The 17,574-nt window shown below is 56.4% G+C and overlaps 2 protein-coding genes across 2 annotated transcripts; one reads left to right on the top strand and one right to left on the bottom strand.

Moving 5' to 3' along the window:
* Positions 1-679: 679 nt before the first annotated feature.
* On the bottom strand, positions 680-8,497 carry LOC123353568 (telomerase RNA component interacting RNase-like). Its single transcript, XM_044994764.1, has 3 exons — positions 7,969-8,497; positions 2,869-2,946; positions 680-1,368 (listed from the first exon to the last, which is right to left on the bottom strand). The coding sequence occupies exons 1-3, from the start codon at positions 8,245-8,247 to the stop codon at positions 1,261-1,263; spliced, it is 465 nt and encodes a 154-aa protein (XP_044850699.1). The 5' UTR covers positions 8,248-8,497; the 3' UTR covers positions 680-1,260.
* Positions 8,498-8,803: 306 nt separating this feature from the next.
* LOC123353567 (ATPase GET3) lies at positions 8,804-17,508 on the top strand. The gene is made up of 7 exons (XM_044994763.1): positions 8,804-9,014; positions 9,786-9,933; positions 10,504-10,652; positions 12,298-12,448; positions 12,946-13,053; positions 16,212-16,409; positions 16,873-17,508. The coding sequence occupies exons 1-7, from the start codon at positions 8,848-8,850 to the stop codon at positions 17,002-17,004; spliced, it is 1,053 nt and encodes a 350-aa protein (XP_044850698.1). The 5' UTR covers positions 8,804-8,847; the 3' UTR covers positions 17,005-17,508.
* Positions 17,509-17,574: the final 66 nt, after the last annotated feature.

The following is a 17,574-nucleotide window of genomic DNA, read 5'->3' on the forward strand; positions in this document are numbered from 1 at the left end:
AGCTGGAGTTTAAGACTTCACAGCACTGTAGAAACTCTCCTGCTGCTCCCGACTTTGAAGTAAGTATCTCATGAGTAGGGAAAAAGGCCGAGTTGAAATGACTTGGTCACAGCTGCAGCAAGCCAGGGGTCTGAGTTCCAGCCAGCCCTATGGCTCATGTCCCTCAGCCACTCTGATTTAGTGCAAGCCCCACCACGAGGACATGGCCCAGGCCTTGCCACAGTTGATTTGAATCTTCAGTAGCAAGTTTTTAATGCTTCATCGGTTTCCCCTCCCTAGGCACATCATTAGACCACCCGCTGGTGCCAGGTTTCATGCTGCTCAGCTTACAGGAGCGACCAGAGGCCTCCCTTTCACTCGGCTAGTTCTGAGAAACACCCCTCCCATTACACAGGTAGCAACTGTGGGGATGCAGTCGCAGGAGTGTGTTAGGCAGGCAGCGATCAGGCTGCCTGAAACTGCTGGAAGTTGTGTGAAGGAACTGGGGAGAGACACCAGCATCGCAGAATAGATACATGGAAACCACCACACGAGACGGTGACCCAGTAACCCTGGATTGGTCCTGAAAACGCTGAGTCGGGTAACAGAACAAAGGTATTGCGAGGAACCAACTGGGAACCCTCCAACAAGGCTGCAGGGAATGTAGCACTGGCATCAAATACACCCAACAAAGCAGGAGCAGCTTAAAAATATCCAAGGTCTTTAATGAGTAAATGCAACTGCGGCATCCACATTTACCTTTAATAATGGAGTTTGACGCCCACCATCTACCGCCTACAATTTCTACTCAAAGAAGTTAGCTAGTATGAAGCTCAACTTGCTGAGACGGCTGGAGTCCTCCGTGGGTGAGAGGGAAGAGCAGGGGTGGTGGGACAGGTTCTTGGTTGTGTACGGATGTGGAAGCGAGTTGTATCTCACACGCGAGAGCTGGTGATTAGATTTTGGCTTGACAGCCGCAGAAATACACAACATTGTCGGGATTCCACTACTTTGGATTCTTTTAAAAAAAAATAAAAGCTACAACTAATTCAGAGTCCGTACTTCCCAGCAGGAACCAACGAAAACCAAAACTAAGTAAACGACAGACTAATGAAAGTCTCGGTGCGCCTGGATAGATAAAAAAACATCTGTGGGAACCATCCATTGGAGCCAACGCTAGGAACTGCTGTGTTAAGTTCACAGTGCCTAGCTACCCTCCTTCGCTGTTTTAAATAAGTATGTACAACAGAGCGTCCTCGTGGAAGTCAGCAGAAAGAAGGGCTATTTAACAAGGGGTCTCGTTTTGTCGTCATCGCTACACTGGTGGGCTTTGTATTTTTTCACTTCTGCCATGTATTTGGCCCAGGCATCTCCTTTACTTGTCAAAACCTGCAGTGAGAGAGAGAGAGAGGGGCGGGGGGGAGGGGCGCTTCAAAGGCTGTAACCAAGACACGTGCACTGAGTGGATTTCATTTTCAAAGCGCTTTGTACTAATTCACTACCTGCCAACGCCCTCGTCAGATAAAGTAGCCTGTTATCCCAAACAGGGACACGGACAGGACGACTTTTGCCCAAGGCCACAGCAAGCCAGTGGCAGGACTAGAACCTCGGAATCTTGACTCCCAACTCTGATCGCTAGGCCCCACTCACCCCTCCCAGAGGGGAGGACAGACCCGAAGAACCCTGATTCCCTGCCCCACCTCTGCTCTAAGCACCAGAGCCCCCTTCTCGTGCCGGGAATAGAACCCAGGAGACCTGGCATGCAAACCTCTATTCTAATCCCACACATAGCTTGAAACTGTTACACTGAAGCCCCGTTCACCACTGATGGCTGAAAGGGCACACAAGTGACTCCCTGCAAATCTCCTGCTGCATAGGACGTTGGTGTACAATTACCACAAGGCTCTACAATGACCCACCCTGCCCTCAGCCCAGGGGTGGGATGGGATTATGGCGAGGTAGCACTGCAGATACACTGTTTCCTGTGGCCCTGGGAAGCAGAGAGTAACTTGGAGCAGCTCAGAGGCTCTTCTAACTGGGGGCTTGTCTACACAGGGAAACAGCCTGGAACTGCCACGTTGGAAGTGGATTAATCTAAACACAAGCAGGCCCGCGTATTCCACACTTGGAGCGTCCACATGGACAGAACGGCTTCAATACATGGGCAACTAACCCAGAATAGCCATTCGGAGCTAACGCTCCATGGAGACACTCTTAGTCAGTCTCCCTTCACCCAGCCCCAGAATAGGTGAGCTCAAAGTCTCCTCCAAGCAGCACAGGGCCACTCAGAACTCATTTCACTCCAGAACCCGCTGCCCAGAAATGCTCCTTGATTGATCTTTCAAGAACGTTTACAATCACTAGTAATAAATCTTACAGTAGAACCTGTGTTTTACAACACCAATCTTACAACCAACCAGTTACGTGATTTCCCCATCCCACGTTGGGGGGGGATGATTTGTGTAACGAAAGTGATGTCGACGAATAACAATGTCGACATCCTTCACATTCCAATGCTGTCAATGCATTGGAAACCGCTTTGCGGCAGTTTGAAGGACAAGCAAGCAAGCTATGCAGGGCACGATACTGCAACCTATGCACCAGAAACTACTGTCATTTTGAGATCATCAAATTTATTAACTCTTCGGTTCCCAGTTGGCTCGTAAAATAGAGGTTCTACGGTCATCCCTAGCTCTTCTCTAGTGTTTTTCCCTCCAGAGATCGCAAAGCGCTTAAAGATCAGTATCACCCCATGTTACAGATGATGAAATGGAGGCACAAAGGGTCACGAATTGCCCAAGGGCGCTCAGCAAAGCAATGCCAGGAACAGAAACCAGGTCTCCCGAGTTGCAGTCCAGTGGCTATCCACTAGGCAACACTGCCACTTACCTCCTCCTCGGTCTTTTGCTTCTTTGCTACCACTCCTGTCTTCAGGGCTAGTTTGTTGCCACCTCTCCGCTTGCCCACCTGGGTGAAGGGACAGAAGACTGCAACCGTTATACGAGCCCTGGCAGCTGCAAGGGTAATGTTGCCCACTATATAATGGAATAGGGAGTCCTTCAATTAGATCATCTTAACGCGTCACGCCTGTTCTTCAGAATAAAGCTGCCAAGCGTTACCTGCAGCCTGCGCTCCCCAACACAGCCACAGATGCTAGGAGAAGACAAACGCACTTCCAACAGCTGGCTACCGACACACTGTTTGGTTTACTCCGAACGCAAGCAGATGCCAAGGGAACCGGAATCCTAACCCAGAGTTCTTCCCCATCCCAATATAAGGAAACGTTCATTTTTCGAGCCTCACGCATCCCCCTTCCACCACCTCAAATATGCCTTAGGTGGTTTCACCTACAGACATGGACAAGCATCAGTAGGGGACACTGAGCATTGCACAGCCTAGCGCATGAAGCTCTCTACACCTATCTACGGTTCAACTGCTGCCCCTGTGCAGAGCAATGTGGATTTTTCACAGACTTGAGGAAGTGCTCTGGGCACTCTAGAAATCTCTGCAGCAAGTTTATAAAGCAGGTGGGGTATTATTTTCATGCAATGACGTAAGTCGAGATTATGTGCATTCAGTAATTAGCTAAGTAGAAATCAGGGGAAGACAAACATTTTGCATAAGAATAATTCTCTCCAAGAGTCAGTCATTCCTTCATGGCCAACATCCAGTCAGGTTGCTGGGATTCCCAACCACAGCCTTGGGGAAACCCTGCTCCTGTTCCCGCTCCGAAGTCTGAATCCGACTATTTAAAGGACTTTTGAGCAAGGCAAGATGCCATGAAATCCCTGCTTCCTGCTACCCCAAAAAAGGAGATCCCAGCTCCCCGTTTCAGCCAAGCTGCAATAGTACTGCAAGCCTCGGGTGACAGCCCATCTGCCTCGCTACCAGGCCCAACACGTGCTAGGAATGTGACAGCATGGAGGCAGGGCTCTACAGCACAATGTGTGCGATTGGTGCTTCATAGCCAATTAATACACAACAAAGTAAAGGGCAGGAAACCCTCCTCCGCGGCCTTCGCACTTGGATTTTCATTCTCTAAAATCCCTGTTGATCCTGAGCTAGAGCAGGCAATGGAAAATGGGTTTTTGCTTCTCAGTGCTACCTGACACAGTGAAACTGCAGACCATTTTTCTATGAATAAAAGCCTTGTTAGCTCCACACCAGGGAGATCAGATTTGTGCCTCTATCATCACCAAGGTCTAGTTTTCAGAGATCTACTGTACTATGTTCAGACACTTGCTGGCCTGCACATGAAATCCAAAAACAGGATTTAGTACCAGTAAATGTGCAAAATTCATCCCATGGGGTGGCTATATTCTAGACGGCAGTTAAACAGCTCTCGCTAAGTGGCCTGCAGTAAAGTGGCGTTCAACATGAAGGGAATAGAAAAACATAGTACCAAAGCCTGTCCCGAACACCACAGAGCAGGCAGCTTTACCTTGGCTCGGGCCCGATTCAGCAAGGTACACAGGCACACGAATAACTTTTTTGCCTATTAACAGCCTCATTAGAGAATAATGTTAATATCTTGGTGAATCGAGGCCTATCCTATGCATTAAGCAGGCACCCGGATGGCCAGCAATGCTACTGATTATTAAGGCTACGATTTTTTCAAAGGTCGAGGAAGTCCCGGAATCTGACTTCCAGCGACCTCCGTGACTGCGGCAGCCAGGAGCTGCAGGGTCCCCCCACAGCTCCCTAACTGCTGTGGGGGGACCCTGCAGCTGAGCGCCCCGTTTTGTCATGGGTATTTTTGGTAGAAGTCATGAGTCACGGCTTCCGTGAATTTTTCTTTATTGCCCGTGACTTTTACTAAAAGAAAAATCTTAGCCTTCCTGACTAGTCAATGTACTCTACTAGGGGGTTTCAAAGGGCGCTGTGAGTGACCAGCACTGCAGGGAGGAAGGGGGGTATTAATAGCTGTGGAGGCCAGTTCTGAACGCTGAAGCCCGAAGCAGTTGAATCTCTGCATCTGTTTAACATTTGCAAACACAACGGCAGTTTTTACCCACCCCTATCACCACCTGTACGGCCGATAACTGTAGCATTGTTATCTCACTCCGTTTATTGTCCCCATCCAGCCCCCGACAACTGTTTCTGACCTTTGCTGTAGCTAACATAGTTCAAACTCTTGTGGGGACAGGGCCCTAAGGGGCATTTAGCCCCATCAGAGTTTGGTAAGTGACCTAGGTATTGTAATGGAAGGGCGGGGGATTTGCTTTAGTATCATTGCAATCTTCCGAAGTTACAGCTAACGAGCTCCCAAGCACAACAGGGGAACAGCGCTAATAATGGTTAAGGAAGCACAACCGGGATACAAGAGAGTTCCTTTGACATGTTACTCTGAAGAGTAGTCAATTAAGATGTAAAAATCCAGGGGTTTAAAAAAAACTAATCAGCAAACGTCTCTAAGAGGTAATTCCACCCACATGCCAGGAAGTGAAAAAGTCATTGCTGGAATAAGTTTCTTCTATAGCCCTAAAAAACTCTCCTTGGAAAGCAGCTTCGTCCAGAGCCTCTATTTTATAAATACAGCAAGTATCGGCAATAACTCATAGCATCTGTGGGCCCTTTACCACTTCATTCTCTCAAATCTGTGAAGCAAGAGCAGCGGGCTGCAACTCTGGACTGGGAGACATGCCTACCAGGTTCTAATCCAGCTTTGCTACTAGCCCAAGGCGGCTTTCGTCAGCTTGCAGTCTCTCTTCTCTTTCCCTAGCTCAAAATCAGGGATAATACTTACCTCTAAGGAGCACTCAGAATTAGCTACTTAGCACTGCAATGTTCTGAAGCATTATATAAACCCCAAGGATTTATTAGCCATCTGATACGGGGGCAGCCTTGATGAAGTACAAGCTCTAGTAATGACTTCACTCCTTAATGGGCACTCAGAGCACACACCAGATCAGCTTGAGCCCAGGATTGGCCATTCAAGTTCTACAAGGAACTTTCTGAGGACTCCAGCAATTAAACATTTTCCCCGCTGCTCCAGGCACATGCGCACAGCCAACGACACCTCTACCCCGATATAACACAACCCAATAACACACAAATTCAGATACAACGCGGTAAAGCAGTGCTGGGCCTGTGCACTCTGGCAGATCAAAGCAAGTTCGATATATTGCGGTTTCACCTATAAAGATTTTTTTAGCTCCCGCGGACAGCGTTATATCGAGGTAGAGGTGTCGTTGAATCTAATCCATGAAGCTGTGTGTGGAGGGGGGGTGGAAAAGGATAACCTCTGTGAGATGCATCCACAGCTTCTCCTAAAGACAAATCAGGTTCGGGGCACCTACTACCAGGCATTGGAGGGAGGCAGAAATGCCACTGACAGGGGCAGGGAGAGGAGGAAAGACTTTTCACGTGGGATGGAGGAGTTGCCTTCAGCGAGGGGGACTTGCCTCCTGGTGGGGGTGGAATGAGGACACCCAGCAAGGGAAAGCAGACCCGTTATGGAAAGGCAACGAGGACAGGAAATATGGGTTTCCTCATGTGCAGAGGGCTCTAAAGCAGCAAGAGGATCAGGAGCGGGGGGGGGGGGGGGGGGGGGGAATACCACCCCCCGAAGAGGGACAAGGGAGGGAAGGCTGCAGGCTCAGAGAATAAGGATGGGGAGGCTAGCAGGATAGGTGGCCCAGGGAGTAGATAAATATCCAGGGGAAGAGAGGAGATAGAGAAAGGGAAGAGTGGAACCTCCAGTGAAGGGGGGAGGAATTATACAGTAAAAGGAGGTGCCAGGAATTTGGGCACAGGCCCCCATGGGATGGGGAAGGCGCCAGGGAACATGGGGCAGCAGGATGGGGGTGCTGATGTCAGGAAGAGGAGGGGGTGGGATTGGGAGGCATTGGAAGAAGAGGAAGATAAGAGGATCCCGACTGAAGAGCAGGATAAGAGGAAGGCACCAGGGGGAGGGGAACACAGTGTGGGAGAGACTCCAGAAGGGAGAGTGAGTGTGTGCGTGGGGGGATTGTGCTGAGGTCAGGGAGGGGTTTGGAGGTAGATGGAATGGGAGAGGCCCCAGGGGGTGGAGGACACAGACTGTGGAGCGGGGGGGAGGGGGGAGCAGGGGGGAATAGCTGGGATGGGAGAGGCTGGGGGGGGGACGACGACTGTGGAGCGGGAAGGGGCGGAGACCGGGGTAGCTGGGATGGGAACGGGGGGGGTGAAGGCCGGGGGAGGGGGAAGCTGGGATGGGATTGGGTGGGGAGAGCAGGCCGGGGGAGGGGTAGCTGGGATGGGAGTGGGGGGGGGAGCGGAGGCCGGGGGAGGGGTAGCTGGGATGGTAACGGGGGGGCGCGGAGGCCGGGGGTAGCTGGGATGGGAACGGGGGGGGGCGGCCGGGGGAGGGGGTAGCTGGGATGGGGTAGCTGGGATGGGAACGGGGGGGTGCGGGGGTAGCTGGGATGGGACCGGGGGGGGCGGAGGCCGGGGAGGGAGGCGGGGGTAGCTGGGATGGGAACGGGGGGGGAGGGGGCGCGGCCGGGGGAGGGGGTAGCTGGGATGGGAACGGGGGGGGAGGGGGCCGGGGGTAGCTGGGATGGGAACGGGAGGGGGCCGGGGAGGGGGCCGGGGGTAGCTGGGATGGGAACGGGGGGGGGAGGGGGAGGGGGCCGGGGGTAGCTGGGATGGGAACGGGGGGGGGAGGGGGAGGGGGCCGGGGGTAGCTGGGATGGGAACGGGGGGGGAGGGGGAGGGGGCCGGGGGTAGCTGGGATGGGAACGGGGGGGAGGGGGCGGGGGCCGGGGGTAGGTGGGATGGGGCCGGGGGCGGGCGGAGGCTGGGGAGGGGGCCGGGGGTAGCTGGGATGGGAACGGGGGGGGAGAGGGGGCCGGGGGTAGCTGGGATGGGAACGGGGGGGGGTGCGGGGGTAGCTGGGATGGGAACGGGGGGGGGGGAGGGGGCCGGGGGTAGCTGGGATGGGAGAGGCCCCAGGGAGCGGGTAACAGACTGTGGAGCGGGGCGGGGAGCGGGGCCCCGGGTCCTTACGAAGCTGAGCGCGCTCCCGCTCCTCTTCTTCCCCTCCGGCGGCCGCTGCTGCTCAGTCCCGGAGTCCCCCGGGGCCGCCCCTGCCGCCGGCTCCTCCCCAGGCCCCACCGTCCCGGCGGCCGCTGCCTCCTGCCCCCCCTGGGCCGGCGCCTCCCGCCCCCGCTGCTCCGCCTCCATCTTGCGCTTGAAGAGCTCCAGGAAGCTGCCGTCGTTGGCGAAGATGTTGACGCCGCCCGGGCCCTGCGGAGCCGCCGCCGCCCGTCCCCCTCGGGCCGCCATCTTGTCCGCGGAGACCGCCGCCGCCGCGCCCCGGGGGGTGTCGGGAAAAGCCAGCGCCGGCCGCGGGGCACGACGGGACAAGCCCCAGCCCCAGGGGGTGTCGGGAGAGCGAGCGCTTTGCTGGCGCAAGGCACGCTGGGAGCGCGAGAGCGTCCCCGTAAGGGACGCTGGTCCCGCACGCGCTCAAGGGGAATGGCAGGCACCGGGACCAATGGGCGGCCAGAGCGTGAACCTCGACTCCAATCAGGGACCTGTTGGACGGAAGTGAGGCTGGCTGCGCCCCATAATCCAACGAACCAATCAGCGCCCCTCTCTTTAGCCCAATCACGTAAGGCGGATGTCATAGGGACCAATCAGATGAGGCAAAGGGGCGGAACTTTTCCGGGCCAAATCAGGGTGGGCGGGCTTCCTGAGTGACCCAGTCAGATGATGAGGGGGCGTGGTCGGACTGTACCATTGCTGTGGACTGCGGGGCTAGTACAGCGAGTGTGACGGGGTCGGGCCGCACAGTTCCGTCTTCTGTCAGTGCGGGTTCGTTCTGCGCTTCCTCCCTCCGCGAATGGTCTGGCCCAGTACCGAGTCACGTGAGCCGGTTCCAAGATGGCGGCGGCGGCGGCGGGGCCCGGCTGGGGGCCGGAGGCGGACGAGTTCGAGGACGCCCCCGATGTGGAACCGCTAGAACCGACGCTGAGCAACATCATCGAGCAGCGGAGCCTCAAGTGGATCTTCGTGGGGGGGAAGGGAGGAGTGGGCAAAACCACCTGCAGGTGAGGGGGGGCGGAGGGCCCGAGAGCGCGCGTGGCTGTACCACTGTGGGGGAAGGAGGGGTGGCAAGGCCATCGGGAGGGGTTGGGATGTACCATTATGTGGGGGGAAGAGGAGCGGTTTGGGGCGTGGCAAGGCCGCCTGGAGGGGTTGGGAAGTACCATTATGTAGGGAGAAGGGGGAGTGGTCGGGATGTACCATTACTTTCGAGAGGGGGGTGACGGTTGGGAGTGGCAAGGCCACTAGGAGGGGTTGGACGGACCATCATGCGCGGGGGCGGGGGTTGAGGCAGCCTGTAGGCGAGGGCCCATTAGAATGTACCATGGTAGTATATAGGGATAAATTGGGATGTACCATTGTGTACGAGGGGGGTGTGGGATTTACCACTAGTAAGGGGAGCAAGTGGTGAGATCATTTGTAGGGGTTGGGATGTGCTGTTGCTATGGGGTGGGGGGAGAGTGTGGCCACCTGTAGATAAGATTGGGTGGGATGTACCATATTTGTGGATGGGGGGACAACTTGTGAAGAGTGCTTGGGATATACCATTGCACCAAGGAACAGGTGGTTTCTACTGGTGCACCTGGTATGTACCATTATGCTGGGGAGGAGAATAGGGGAACAGACTATTTGTAGGGGAGCTGGAATCTACCATTGCACCTGTGGGGAAGAGGTGAAAGCACCCCCTGTCCCCATATCTCACGCCTCACCCCTCCAGCCCCATGGATTTTCCATGGCTGTTTCCCTTTTCATATCCACTGACTTGTCCCCCACAGCTGCAGCCTGGCCGTGCAGCTGTCGAAGGTGCGTGAGAGCGTCCTCATCATCTCCACCGACCCAGCCCACAACATCTCCGATGCCTTCGACCAGAAATTCTCCAAGGTCCCCACAAAAGTCAAGGGCTATGATAACCTGTTTGCAATGGTGAGTTAGGGCTGGGGGCGGTGAGGGGGCAGGAGAGGAAGGGGGAATAGGGTGGGTTTCCAACGGCTCATTCTGACGTGTGCAGGGCTGGGGCTGAGTCTCTCAGTGCTTGTAGTGACAGACCCAGGAGTCCTGCTTCCAAGTTGCCTGTTTTAACCACGTGATCAAGCTTTTTCTTAGATCTGACTCAGTTTCCCTTGGTCCAGTCTTTAGCTCCCACTTCCCTTCCAGAGCCAAGAGTCAGAGTTCTGACTCCTAGCGCCCCCTCCCCCCCCCCACTAGACCCCACTCTCAAAGCAGGGAATAAAACCCAGGAGTCCTGGCTCCCAGTCCTCCTTGCTCTAACCACCAGACCCCACTCCCCTTCCAGAGCAGAGAATAGAGCCCAGAAGCCCTGGTTCCTAGCCCCTGTTCTAACCCATCAGGCATTCTGAAATGTGTCTATCTCCCCTCTGTCATGCTCTCCTGTCAAAGGCAACAGCTGGTGCTGAGCCAATGAGTCTCCTATTGTTTGGACAGTGATGGCCACTCTTCCCTAAATGCTTTCCCCCTTCTCCTCCCTTGCTCCAGGAGATTGACCCCAGCCTGGGGGTGGCTGAGCTCCCGGATGAGTTCTTCGAGGAGGACAACATGCTGAGCATGGGCAAGAAGATGATGCAGGAGGCCATGAGCGCCTTCCCCGGCATCGATGAGGCCATGAGCTATGCGGAGGTGATGAGGTGAGCTCGGCAGCCTGGGACTGGCCCGTGATACGTGCCTGAAGCAATTGGGACCCTTAGTGGATGTTGGGATAGCTCTGACAAAAGGGTGACAAGGGCAGGCCACCTATCACAAGGGAGGAGAGGTTGAGATGTACCATTATGGGGGGGAAGGAGAAGGGGTTGGATATGTTGTAAAGGCAGGGAATGAGACCACCTATAGAGGAGGATCACTAGAATGTACCATTACAGCACCATGGGTGGGAATGAGACCATCTGTAGGTGAAAGAGGACTGTCTTCTGTAGAGGTTCTCATACTGCACTTGTCACTGGTCCTTGCACCTTTCTGTAGTGCATTAAGCAATGTGGGATGGGACAGGATGGTAAGACCATCAGCAAGGGGGTGGGATGTACCATTATAGTCAGAAGGCAGCTATATGTCTTCAGGGTGGGTACATTTTCCCCCCCCCCCCCATGGCGTTTTGCTCAGGCCTGTGAGATCTGGGTTCAGCTGTGGACTCTGCGTGTGCAGCTGTTGGCAGGGTCAGAGGCGTGACCTAATGGACAGGGCATAAACTCAAGACCTCTATTTGGTTCACAGCTCTGCCCGAGGCGTCTGCTGGGGCTATGGGCTCGTGGCTGTGGCTGATAGGGCCTCAGTTCCCCAGCTGGAAAGCGGAGCTAAGAGCATTTCCCTTGTCCTTCTCTTCTGTTTGCGCTGCGACCTCTTCGGGGCACGGCTTCTCGCACTGTGCAGCGCCCGGCACAGTGGGACCCCTCCAGGCTCGATTATAATATTACAGTTATTGAGAACGATCACAAAGGCTTCTCAGCGCAGCATTTGGAAATGTAAATCGAGCAGAAGCAGAACCCGTTCCCCCTCCACAGCACATAGTTCACCTGAGACTCTTGAGTATGGGAGTGAAGTTCTAGGTAGCCAATCCCAGTCCAGTTCCACCCCCATCTGACAGCTGATTGGCCACGGGAGACAGGAGTTGGGTGGCTCACAGTTCTGGGAACAGGTGTCACAAAATCCACCACTGCACTTGACACCACTGTGCCAATTTGTGCCAAGCATGGAATGGACCACAGAGGGTGAACTCCCCTCTAGGGCAGGGGTGCCACTGCTCTGCCTGGGGGGGATCTAGAGGACTCTAGTTATCCGGGTGTGAGTTCATTACAGTGGGGGGGCGGAGGGGGTGTTGGGAACAAGCCTCTCCCCTGCATGTGGAAGAGCACTCTAGGCTGTACCATTACAGTCAGAGAGGGGAACAAGACCAGTTTCAGGTGAGGGGGAGCTTTGGGATATACCATGTCAACAGGAGGACTCTGGGATGTACCATTACAGCCCCTTGCGGGGACAGGGGACAAGACCACCTACGAAGGGGGGATGTTCTCGGATGTGCCATTACAGAGGGGTGCTCTGGGATGTACCATTACCACCTCCAGTGGTGTTGGGGGGAGGAAGGAGCCCTCTGGTATATACCACTCCAGCCAGCCAGGGAAGGGAGAGACTGGTTTGGGTCATGTGTAGTTTCGCCAGCACTAGGGAGAAGGGAAGGGGGGCACCCCGGATTATTGTGGGAATGAGATGAGGGGGGTTACACTTCTGAGGCTAAGCCCCAGGCTCCCGGCCCTGGTGCTAATGTCTGTCTGGCACACACAGGCTGGTGAAGGGGATGAATTTCTCCGTGGTGGTGTTCGACACAGCCCCCACTGGGCACACCCTGCGACTGCTCAATTTCCCCACTATCGTGGAGCGGGGCCTGGGCCGCCTGATGCAGATTAAGAACCAGATCAGCCCCTTCATATCTCAGGTAAGTGGGGAAGGGAGCTGGGGAGCCAGTCACTAACTTGGTATCTGATACCAAACTGCGAGTAGCTTGGGCTACACCATAGACTGGGTCGTGGTGTGCAGCACTCGATTGCGCTGGCCTGGGTCCTGGTGTGCAGCACTCGATTGCGCTGGCCTGGGTCCTGGTGTGCAGCACTCGATTGCGCTGGCCTGGGTCCTGGTGTGCAGCACTCGATTGCGCTGGCCTGGGTCGTGGTGTGCAGCACTCGATTGCGCTGGCCTGGGTCCTGGTGTGTCGCACTCAGCGGCTCTGATCTGGCCTGGGGCCTCATGGGTAAGGCTTATCCCTCTGGCGTAAGTCAGGTTGGGCTTGGCTGGGGCTATGGACACCCCGTCCTGGGGTCCAGCTGGCTGAGCATGCCATGGGACTGCATCCAGCTCAGGGCGTTGGGCTCAGAGCGCTAGCCACTGGCCGGCTCTCTTCGCTGAGCTGTGGTGTTGCATCCCATCCCTCTCCAGATGTGTAACATGCTTGGCCTGGGGGACATGAACGCCGACCAGCTGGCCTCCAAGCTGGAGGAGACCCTCCCCGTCATCCGGTCAGTGAGCGAGCAGTTCAAAGACCCGGTAAGAACTCAACAAGGGGGTAAGTGGCGGGTCCATCGTTGCCTCTTTCGGCTGAGGCCAGCCCCCGTGCAGAATGCAGTGAAGGCAGGAGGCACGTCGTGCTTGGACGCTGTCACAATGAGGATCTGTCTGTATTCCAGTAGCACCCAGAGGCCCCAACCCAGGCCCCATTGTCCTGGGTCCTACGCTCATAGATCCTAAGGCTAGAAGGGAGCAGTGCGACCATCTAGGCCAGGGGGGCTCAAACTTCATTGCTCCACGACCCCCTTCTGACAACAAAAATTCCTGCAGGACCAAAGCCTGAGCCCACCCGCGCCCCGCCAGCCCGGGGAGGAGGGGGCCAGGGCTTGGGCTTTGACTCTGTGCCCCAGCAAATCTAAGCCAGCCCTGGTGACCCCATTAAAATGGGGTCTTGACCCACAGTCTGAGAACCGCTGAGTAGTCTGACGTCTCGTAGGGCACCGGCCTGAATTCATTCCTGTCTGAACTAGAGCAGAAAAACAGCTGGTCAGGACTTAAAAATGGCCAGTGACGGAGGATGCATCAGAGCCCTTATTAAGTTCTTCCAATGGTAAATTACCCTCCCTGCCCCCACGTTTCCGTCTGACTTGGTCTAGCTTCAGCGACCAGCTGTTGGAATTTCTCGGGCGGCTCAGTCGAGCAGACAAAGCTCTGTTATCTGCTCCCCATGGAGGTACTCGCAGCCTGGGATCAGGTCACCCCGAACCTTCTCCTTAAGGTAAACAGACTCGCTCCTCGAGGCCGGCGCCGTGGGGCATGATTTCCACTCCCTTCTCTCATGGCTGCTCTCTGAAAGGTAGCAATGAGCTTACAGGTTAAGGCCCTTTGCCTGCCTAAGTTCTTACCTGGCTCTCATGGCCTGGGCTTGTCTACACTTGAGAGTTAACCCGGATTCACGCAGGATGCGAATTTAAAGTACGCCAGCTGTTCCTGCTGACCTCCGTGTTCCTGTGTCGCTGAACCCACTTTGCAATCTGTTGTGATGGGCTCAGATCCAATCTTCACAGCACCCCTGTGAGAAAGGGGGGAAGCACCTGCCCCATTTTCACGTGAGGCCCAGAGAGGGATAAATGATTTGCCCGGGGCTCTGTGGCAGACCCGGGGTGGGTGTGGGGGTTAGTTTCTGGAGTCCCAGGCCAGTCTACACCCAAAACTTAGCCCTGTGTGACATAGCTAGGTCTATGTCACGCCCTGAGCACTTCTTCCATTGACCTGGCTACTGCCTCCCGGAGAGGTGGATTCCCTACGTCAAGGGGGGAGAACTCCTTCAAGTGTTAGTAGCCAGGGTTGGGTAGGAAGGGGCGGGATCTTTTCGGTTGGGATGGCAACATCCCTGCAGCACCTGCCACCCAGACATCTCATCAGCCCATTGGTGCTCTTAACGTGTGTTTTCCCCTCCCGTTGGGACAGTGAAACTGGGCGGGTCCGTTTGACCCTCTCGGTTGGTCAATTTCTAGTTCTCTGGCATTAGCCCAAGGCTGTTTGTGTTGAGAAAGGTGCCCTGCCTGGTATCTGATACAAACTGGAGTCTGACAGAGTTGAAATGTTAATTGACAAGGAGCCCTGGGGGAAGACTCCAGGCCGGATTCCTGGTCCCTTGGTTCTTGCACATGGGGCAGGGATGAAGGACCCATCTTCAGGTCACTTTTGTTCTCCCTGCGTTCTTGGGGTCCTGCTGGTGCAATTTAGAGCAGCCTCGAGGCTGCTCTAGTTTGTGGTGTTGATTCCTATGGGCCCCGGGAAGCAGAGCGTAGCTATAGGGCATTTCGGTTGGATGTATTCCTGGAGATTTCATCACATGACATAACTGTTAATTCAAAACTAATCTTAATTCCTGGAGACTCCAGGCCAATCCGGGAGGGATGGCAACCCTAATAAGGCAGCGTACCTCATCCAGCCCCCTGACTTACCCAGAGGTGTGCATGGGTGGGGAGGATGAGTTTGGGCCCCCTTTGGGCTGCTCCAGCAGTGTCAGGCCTGGTATTGCTAACGCCCCGAGCTACAGTGAGCCCAGCACCACCAGTCCCGGCACATTCCTGCAAAGCTGCTGTGGAATTCGCTGCCACAGGGGGAACCCTCCTATCTGCCTTGAAAAGCAAAGGGTTGGGGGCAGGCCAGGCCCCGGTGACTTCTCGCCCACTCACACTGCTGCTCCCGGCTCTGGATGCTGCAGGGCAGACCCTGATTGCCCGGGGGGGTGGGGGGGGAGGAGGAATTCCCACTCCCCACCCCCACATCTGCACCCTTCTCTGATTTAACCTCTTCACATTGCTCAGGGGAGGGGGCAGGACGGTTAGGACCCCCCCACGCAGCTAGAGGAACCGGTGGGTCCCAGCCTGGGATTGGGGCTGGGTGGGCCCGTTGAGCTCATCCTGCCTGGGAAAGCTCTTGGCTTTTAAAAGCGACTGAGTGGATGTAGTGGGTAGCGCCCAGGGTGCTGGCTGCTGGGCAGACACAGGCCAGGCGGCCGGGCCCCCACCCCAAAGACCTTCCCAGCCAAGCATAAGAAAAGATCATGTGAAATCTGCTCTTAGGCTCTGCTGGCCTGGGCTTGGGAGCCTGCCTGGCTTTGAGTTCCCGTAACAAACACTTCACTTCCTGTGCGTTGTTCCTGCCCAGGGCTCCAGCAGTGACATGGGTTTGGGGAGAAGGTTGCATACAGGTCAGTGGGGTGAGAGCCTCTTAGCATTGTCCTTTGTCTCCCTTGGGGAGGGAGCATGGTCTAGTGGGTAGAGCAGAGGGGACTCCTGGGTTCTGTCCCCAGCTGGGGGAGGTGAGTGGGGCCAGTAGGTTAGAGCAGGAGAGCTGGGAGCCAGGACTCCTGGGTTCTATCCCCCACTCTGGAAGGTGATTGGGGCCAGTAGATTAGAGCAGGAGAGCTGGGAATCAGGACTCCTGGGTTCTATCCCCTGCTCTGGGAGGGGAGTGGGGTTCAGTGGTTAGAGCCGGGGGGGGGGGCTGGGAGCCAGGACTCCTGGGTTCTATCCCCAGCTCTGCCATTGATGTGCTGTGTGATCCTAGGCAGATCTCTTCCATTCTTGGTTGCGGGGGCTCTCTCACACACCCACACCCGCTGGGGTGGGGGTCCTGGAAGGGCCCTGGGAGCAGAGTAACAGTGTCACCCCCCCGCCCGGCAGGAGCAGACCACCTTCATCTGCGTCTGCATCGCTGAGTTCCTGTCGCTCTACGAGACGGAGCGCCTCATCCAGGAGCTGGCCAAGTGCAAGATCGACACCCACAACATCATCGTCAACCAGCTGGTGTTCCCGGACCCGGAGAAGCCCTGCAAGATGTGCGAGGCCCGGCACAAGATCCAGTCCAAATATCTCGACCAGGTAGGGAGGGGGCTGGGCAGCTGCCCCCTGGACCCACCCCTCTGGGTTCCCCCTGCCCCTGAGCTGGGCTCCTCCCCCCGCCCCTTCCCCTAAGGTGGCTGCACTGTGCACCTTCCAGCTTCTCCAACTCCACCCCCAGGGGCTGAACTAGGCTCCTTCTCTGGCAGGGGGAGCTGAGATCAGTGGGTACAGACGTGTCCCCGTGGGCCGGAACCCCCCTTTGTTACGGCTTCCGGTGGCTCCTGGAACCCAGGCATCTGCCAGCCCGGCCCTGGGGGCCTTAACCCGCCCTGCTGCCACGTGAGCCCCGGCCCTGGCGGAGCAGCTCGGCCCCCTACCCTGATCCAGCCTCCAGCTCCGCTGGCACCGACCAACGGCCGAAGGGGCCCACGGAGCCTGCGCCCCCTCTGGGGCGGTGCTCCCCGGGAGGCTGGTTCTCTCTCACCTCTCCCCACCCCCGCAGATGGAGGACCTGTACGAAGACTTCCACATCGTCAAGCTGCCGCTGCTGCCCCACGAGGTGCGAGGAGCCGACAAAGTCAACACCTTCTCCAGCCTCCTCCTGGAGCCCTACAAGCCGCCCAGCGCCAACTAGGGCCGCGCGGCCGCTGCTCCGGTCTGGATCATTCCACTGCGTCGGTTACACACCCGGCCCCCACCCCTGCCGAGCACAATCCTTCCCGCCCTGTCTGTCACGTGATGGGGAGGCTTGCAGTCAGCTGGGGTGGGGGGCGTATTTATTTCCCCTTCCACGGAGGGGCAGGATCTCTCTGCCGCAGGCAGAATACTGGATTCCCTCCCCCCCTCTAAACACCCCCCCCCAGTAGTCTCAAGGCTGCATTAAAAACCAGCAATCGCCCTGTCCCTCTCCCCCTTCCCTTCCGTAGGGGGCTGCGCCACTACAGGTCACTTGATGGGTCCCTTGTCTCTCCCCTCCCCTCTTTCTCCCAGCGTGCTCTGCTGCTCCCCCCCCTCGGTGGAGGGGGTTCTCCGGACGCTGGGAGGCGGAGGGGGCTCTGCCAGGTGTTGTACAAAGCCGAGGCCCCAAAGCTTAAGGAAAAACGTTGTAAATAATAATAAAAAAAAAAGTAGAGGAAAGTCCAGCTGTGGGGTGTTCTTGGGGGAGGGGCTGGGACTTCCCGTGGGTGGGCGAGGGGCTGCATAG

Source organism: Mauremys mutica, chromosome 20 (assembly GCF_020497125.1).
Source record: "Mauremys mutica isolate MM-2020 ecotype Southern chromosome 20, ASM2049712v1, whole genome shotgun sequence".
Classification (NCBI taxonomy): domain Eukaryota; kingdom Metazoa; phylum Chordata; order Testudines; family Geoemydidae; genus Mauremys; species Mauremys mutica.

Bases quoted from the DNA above. Each gene is read 5' to 3' on its own strand.
- LOC123353568 (XM_044994764.1), bottom strand. From the start codon at position 8,247: ATGGCGGCCCGAGGGGGACGGGCGGCGGCGGCTCCGCAGGGCCCGGGC. The intron at 2,947-7,968 runs GTAAGGACCCGG...CCCTTCACCCAG, and splicing joins GCGGGAGCGCGCTCAGCTTC to GTGGGCAAGCGGAGAGGTGG. The intron at 1,369-2,868 runs GTAAGTGGCAGT...CTCTCACTGCAG, and splicing joins AGCAAAAGACCGAGGAGGAG to GTTTTGACAAGTAAAGGAGA.
- LOC123353567 (XM_044994763.1), top strand. From the start codon at position 8,848: ATGGCGGCGGCGGCGGCGGGGCCCGGCTGGGGGCCGGAGGCGGACGAG. The intron at 9,934-10,503 runs GTGAGTTAGGGC...CCCTTGCTCCAG, and splicing joins ATGATAACCTGTTTGCAATG to GAGATTGACCCCAGCCTGGG. The intron at 16,410-16,872 runs GTAGGGAGGGGG...CCACCCCCGCAG, and splicing joins AGTCCAAATATCTCGACCAG to ATGGAGGACCTGTACGAAGA.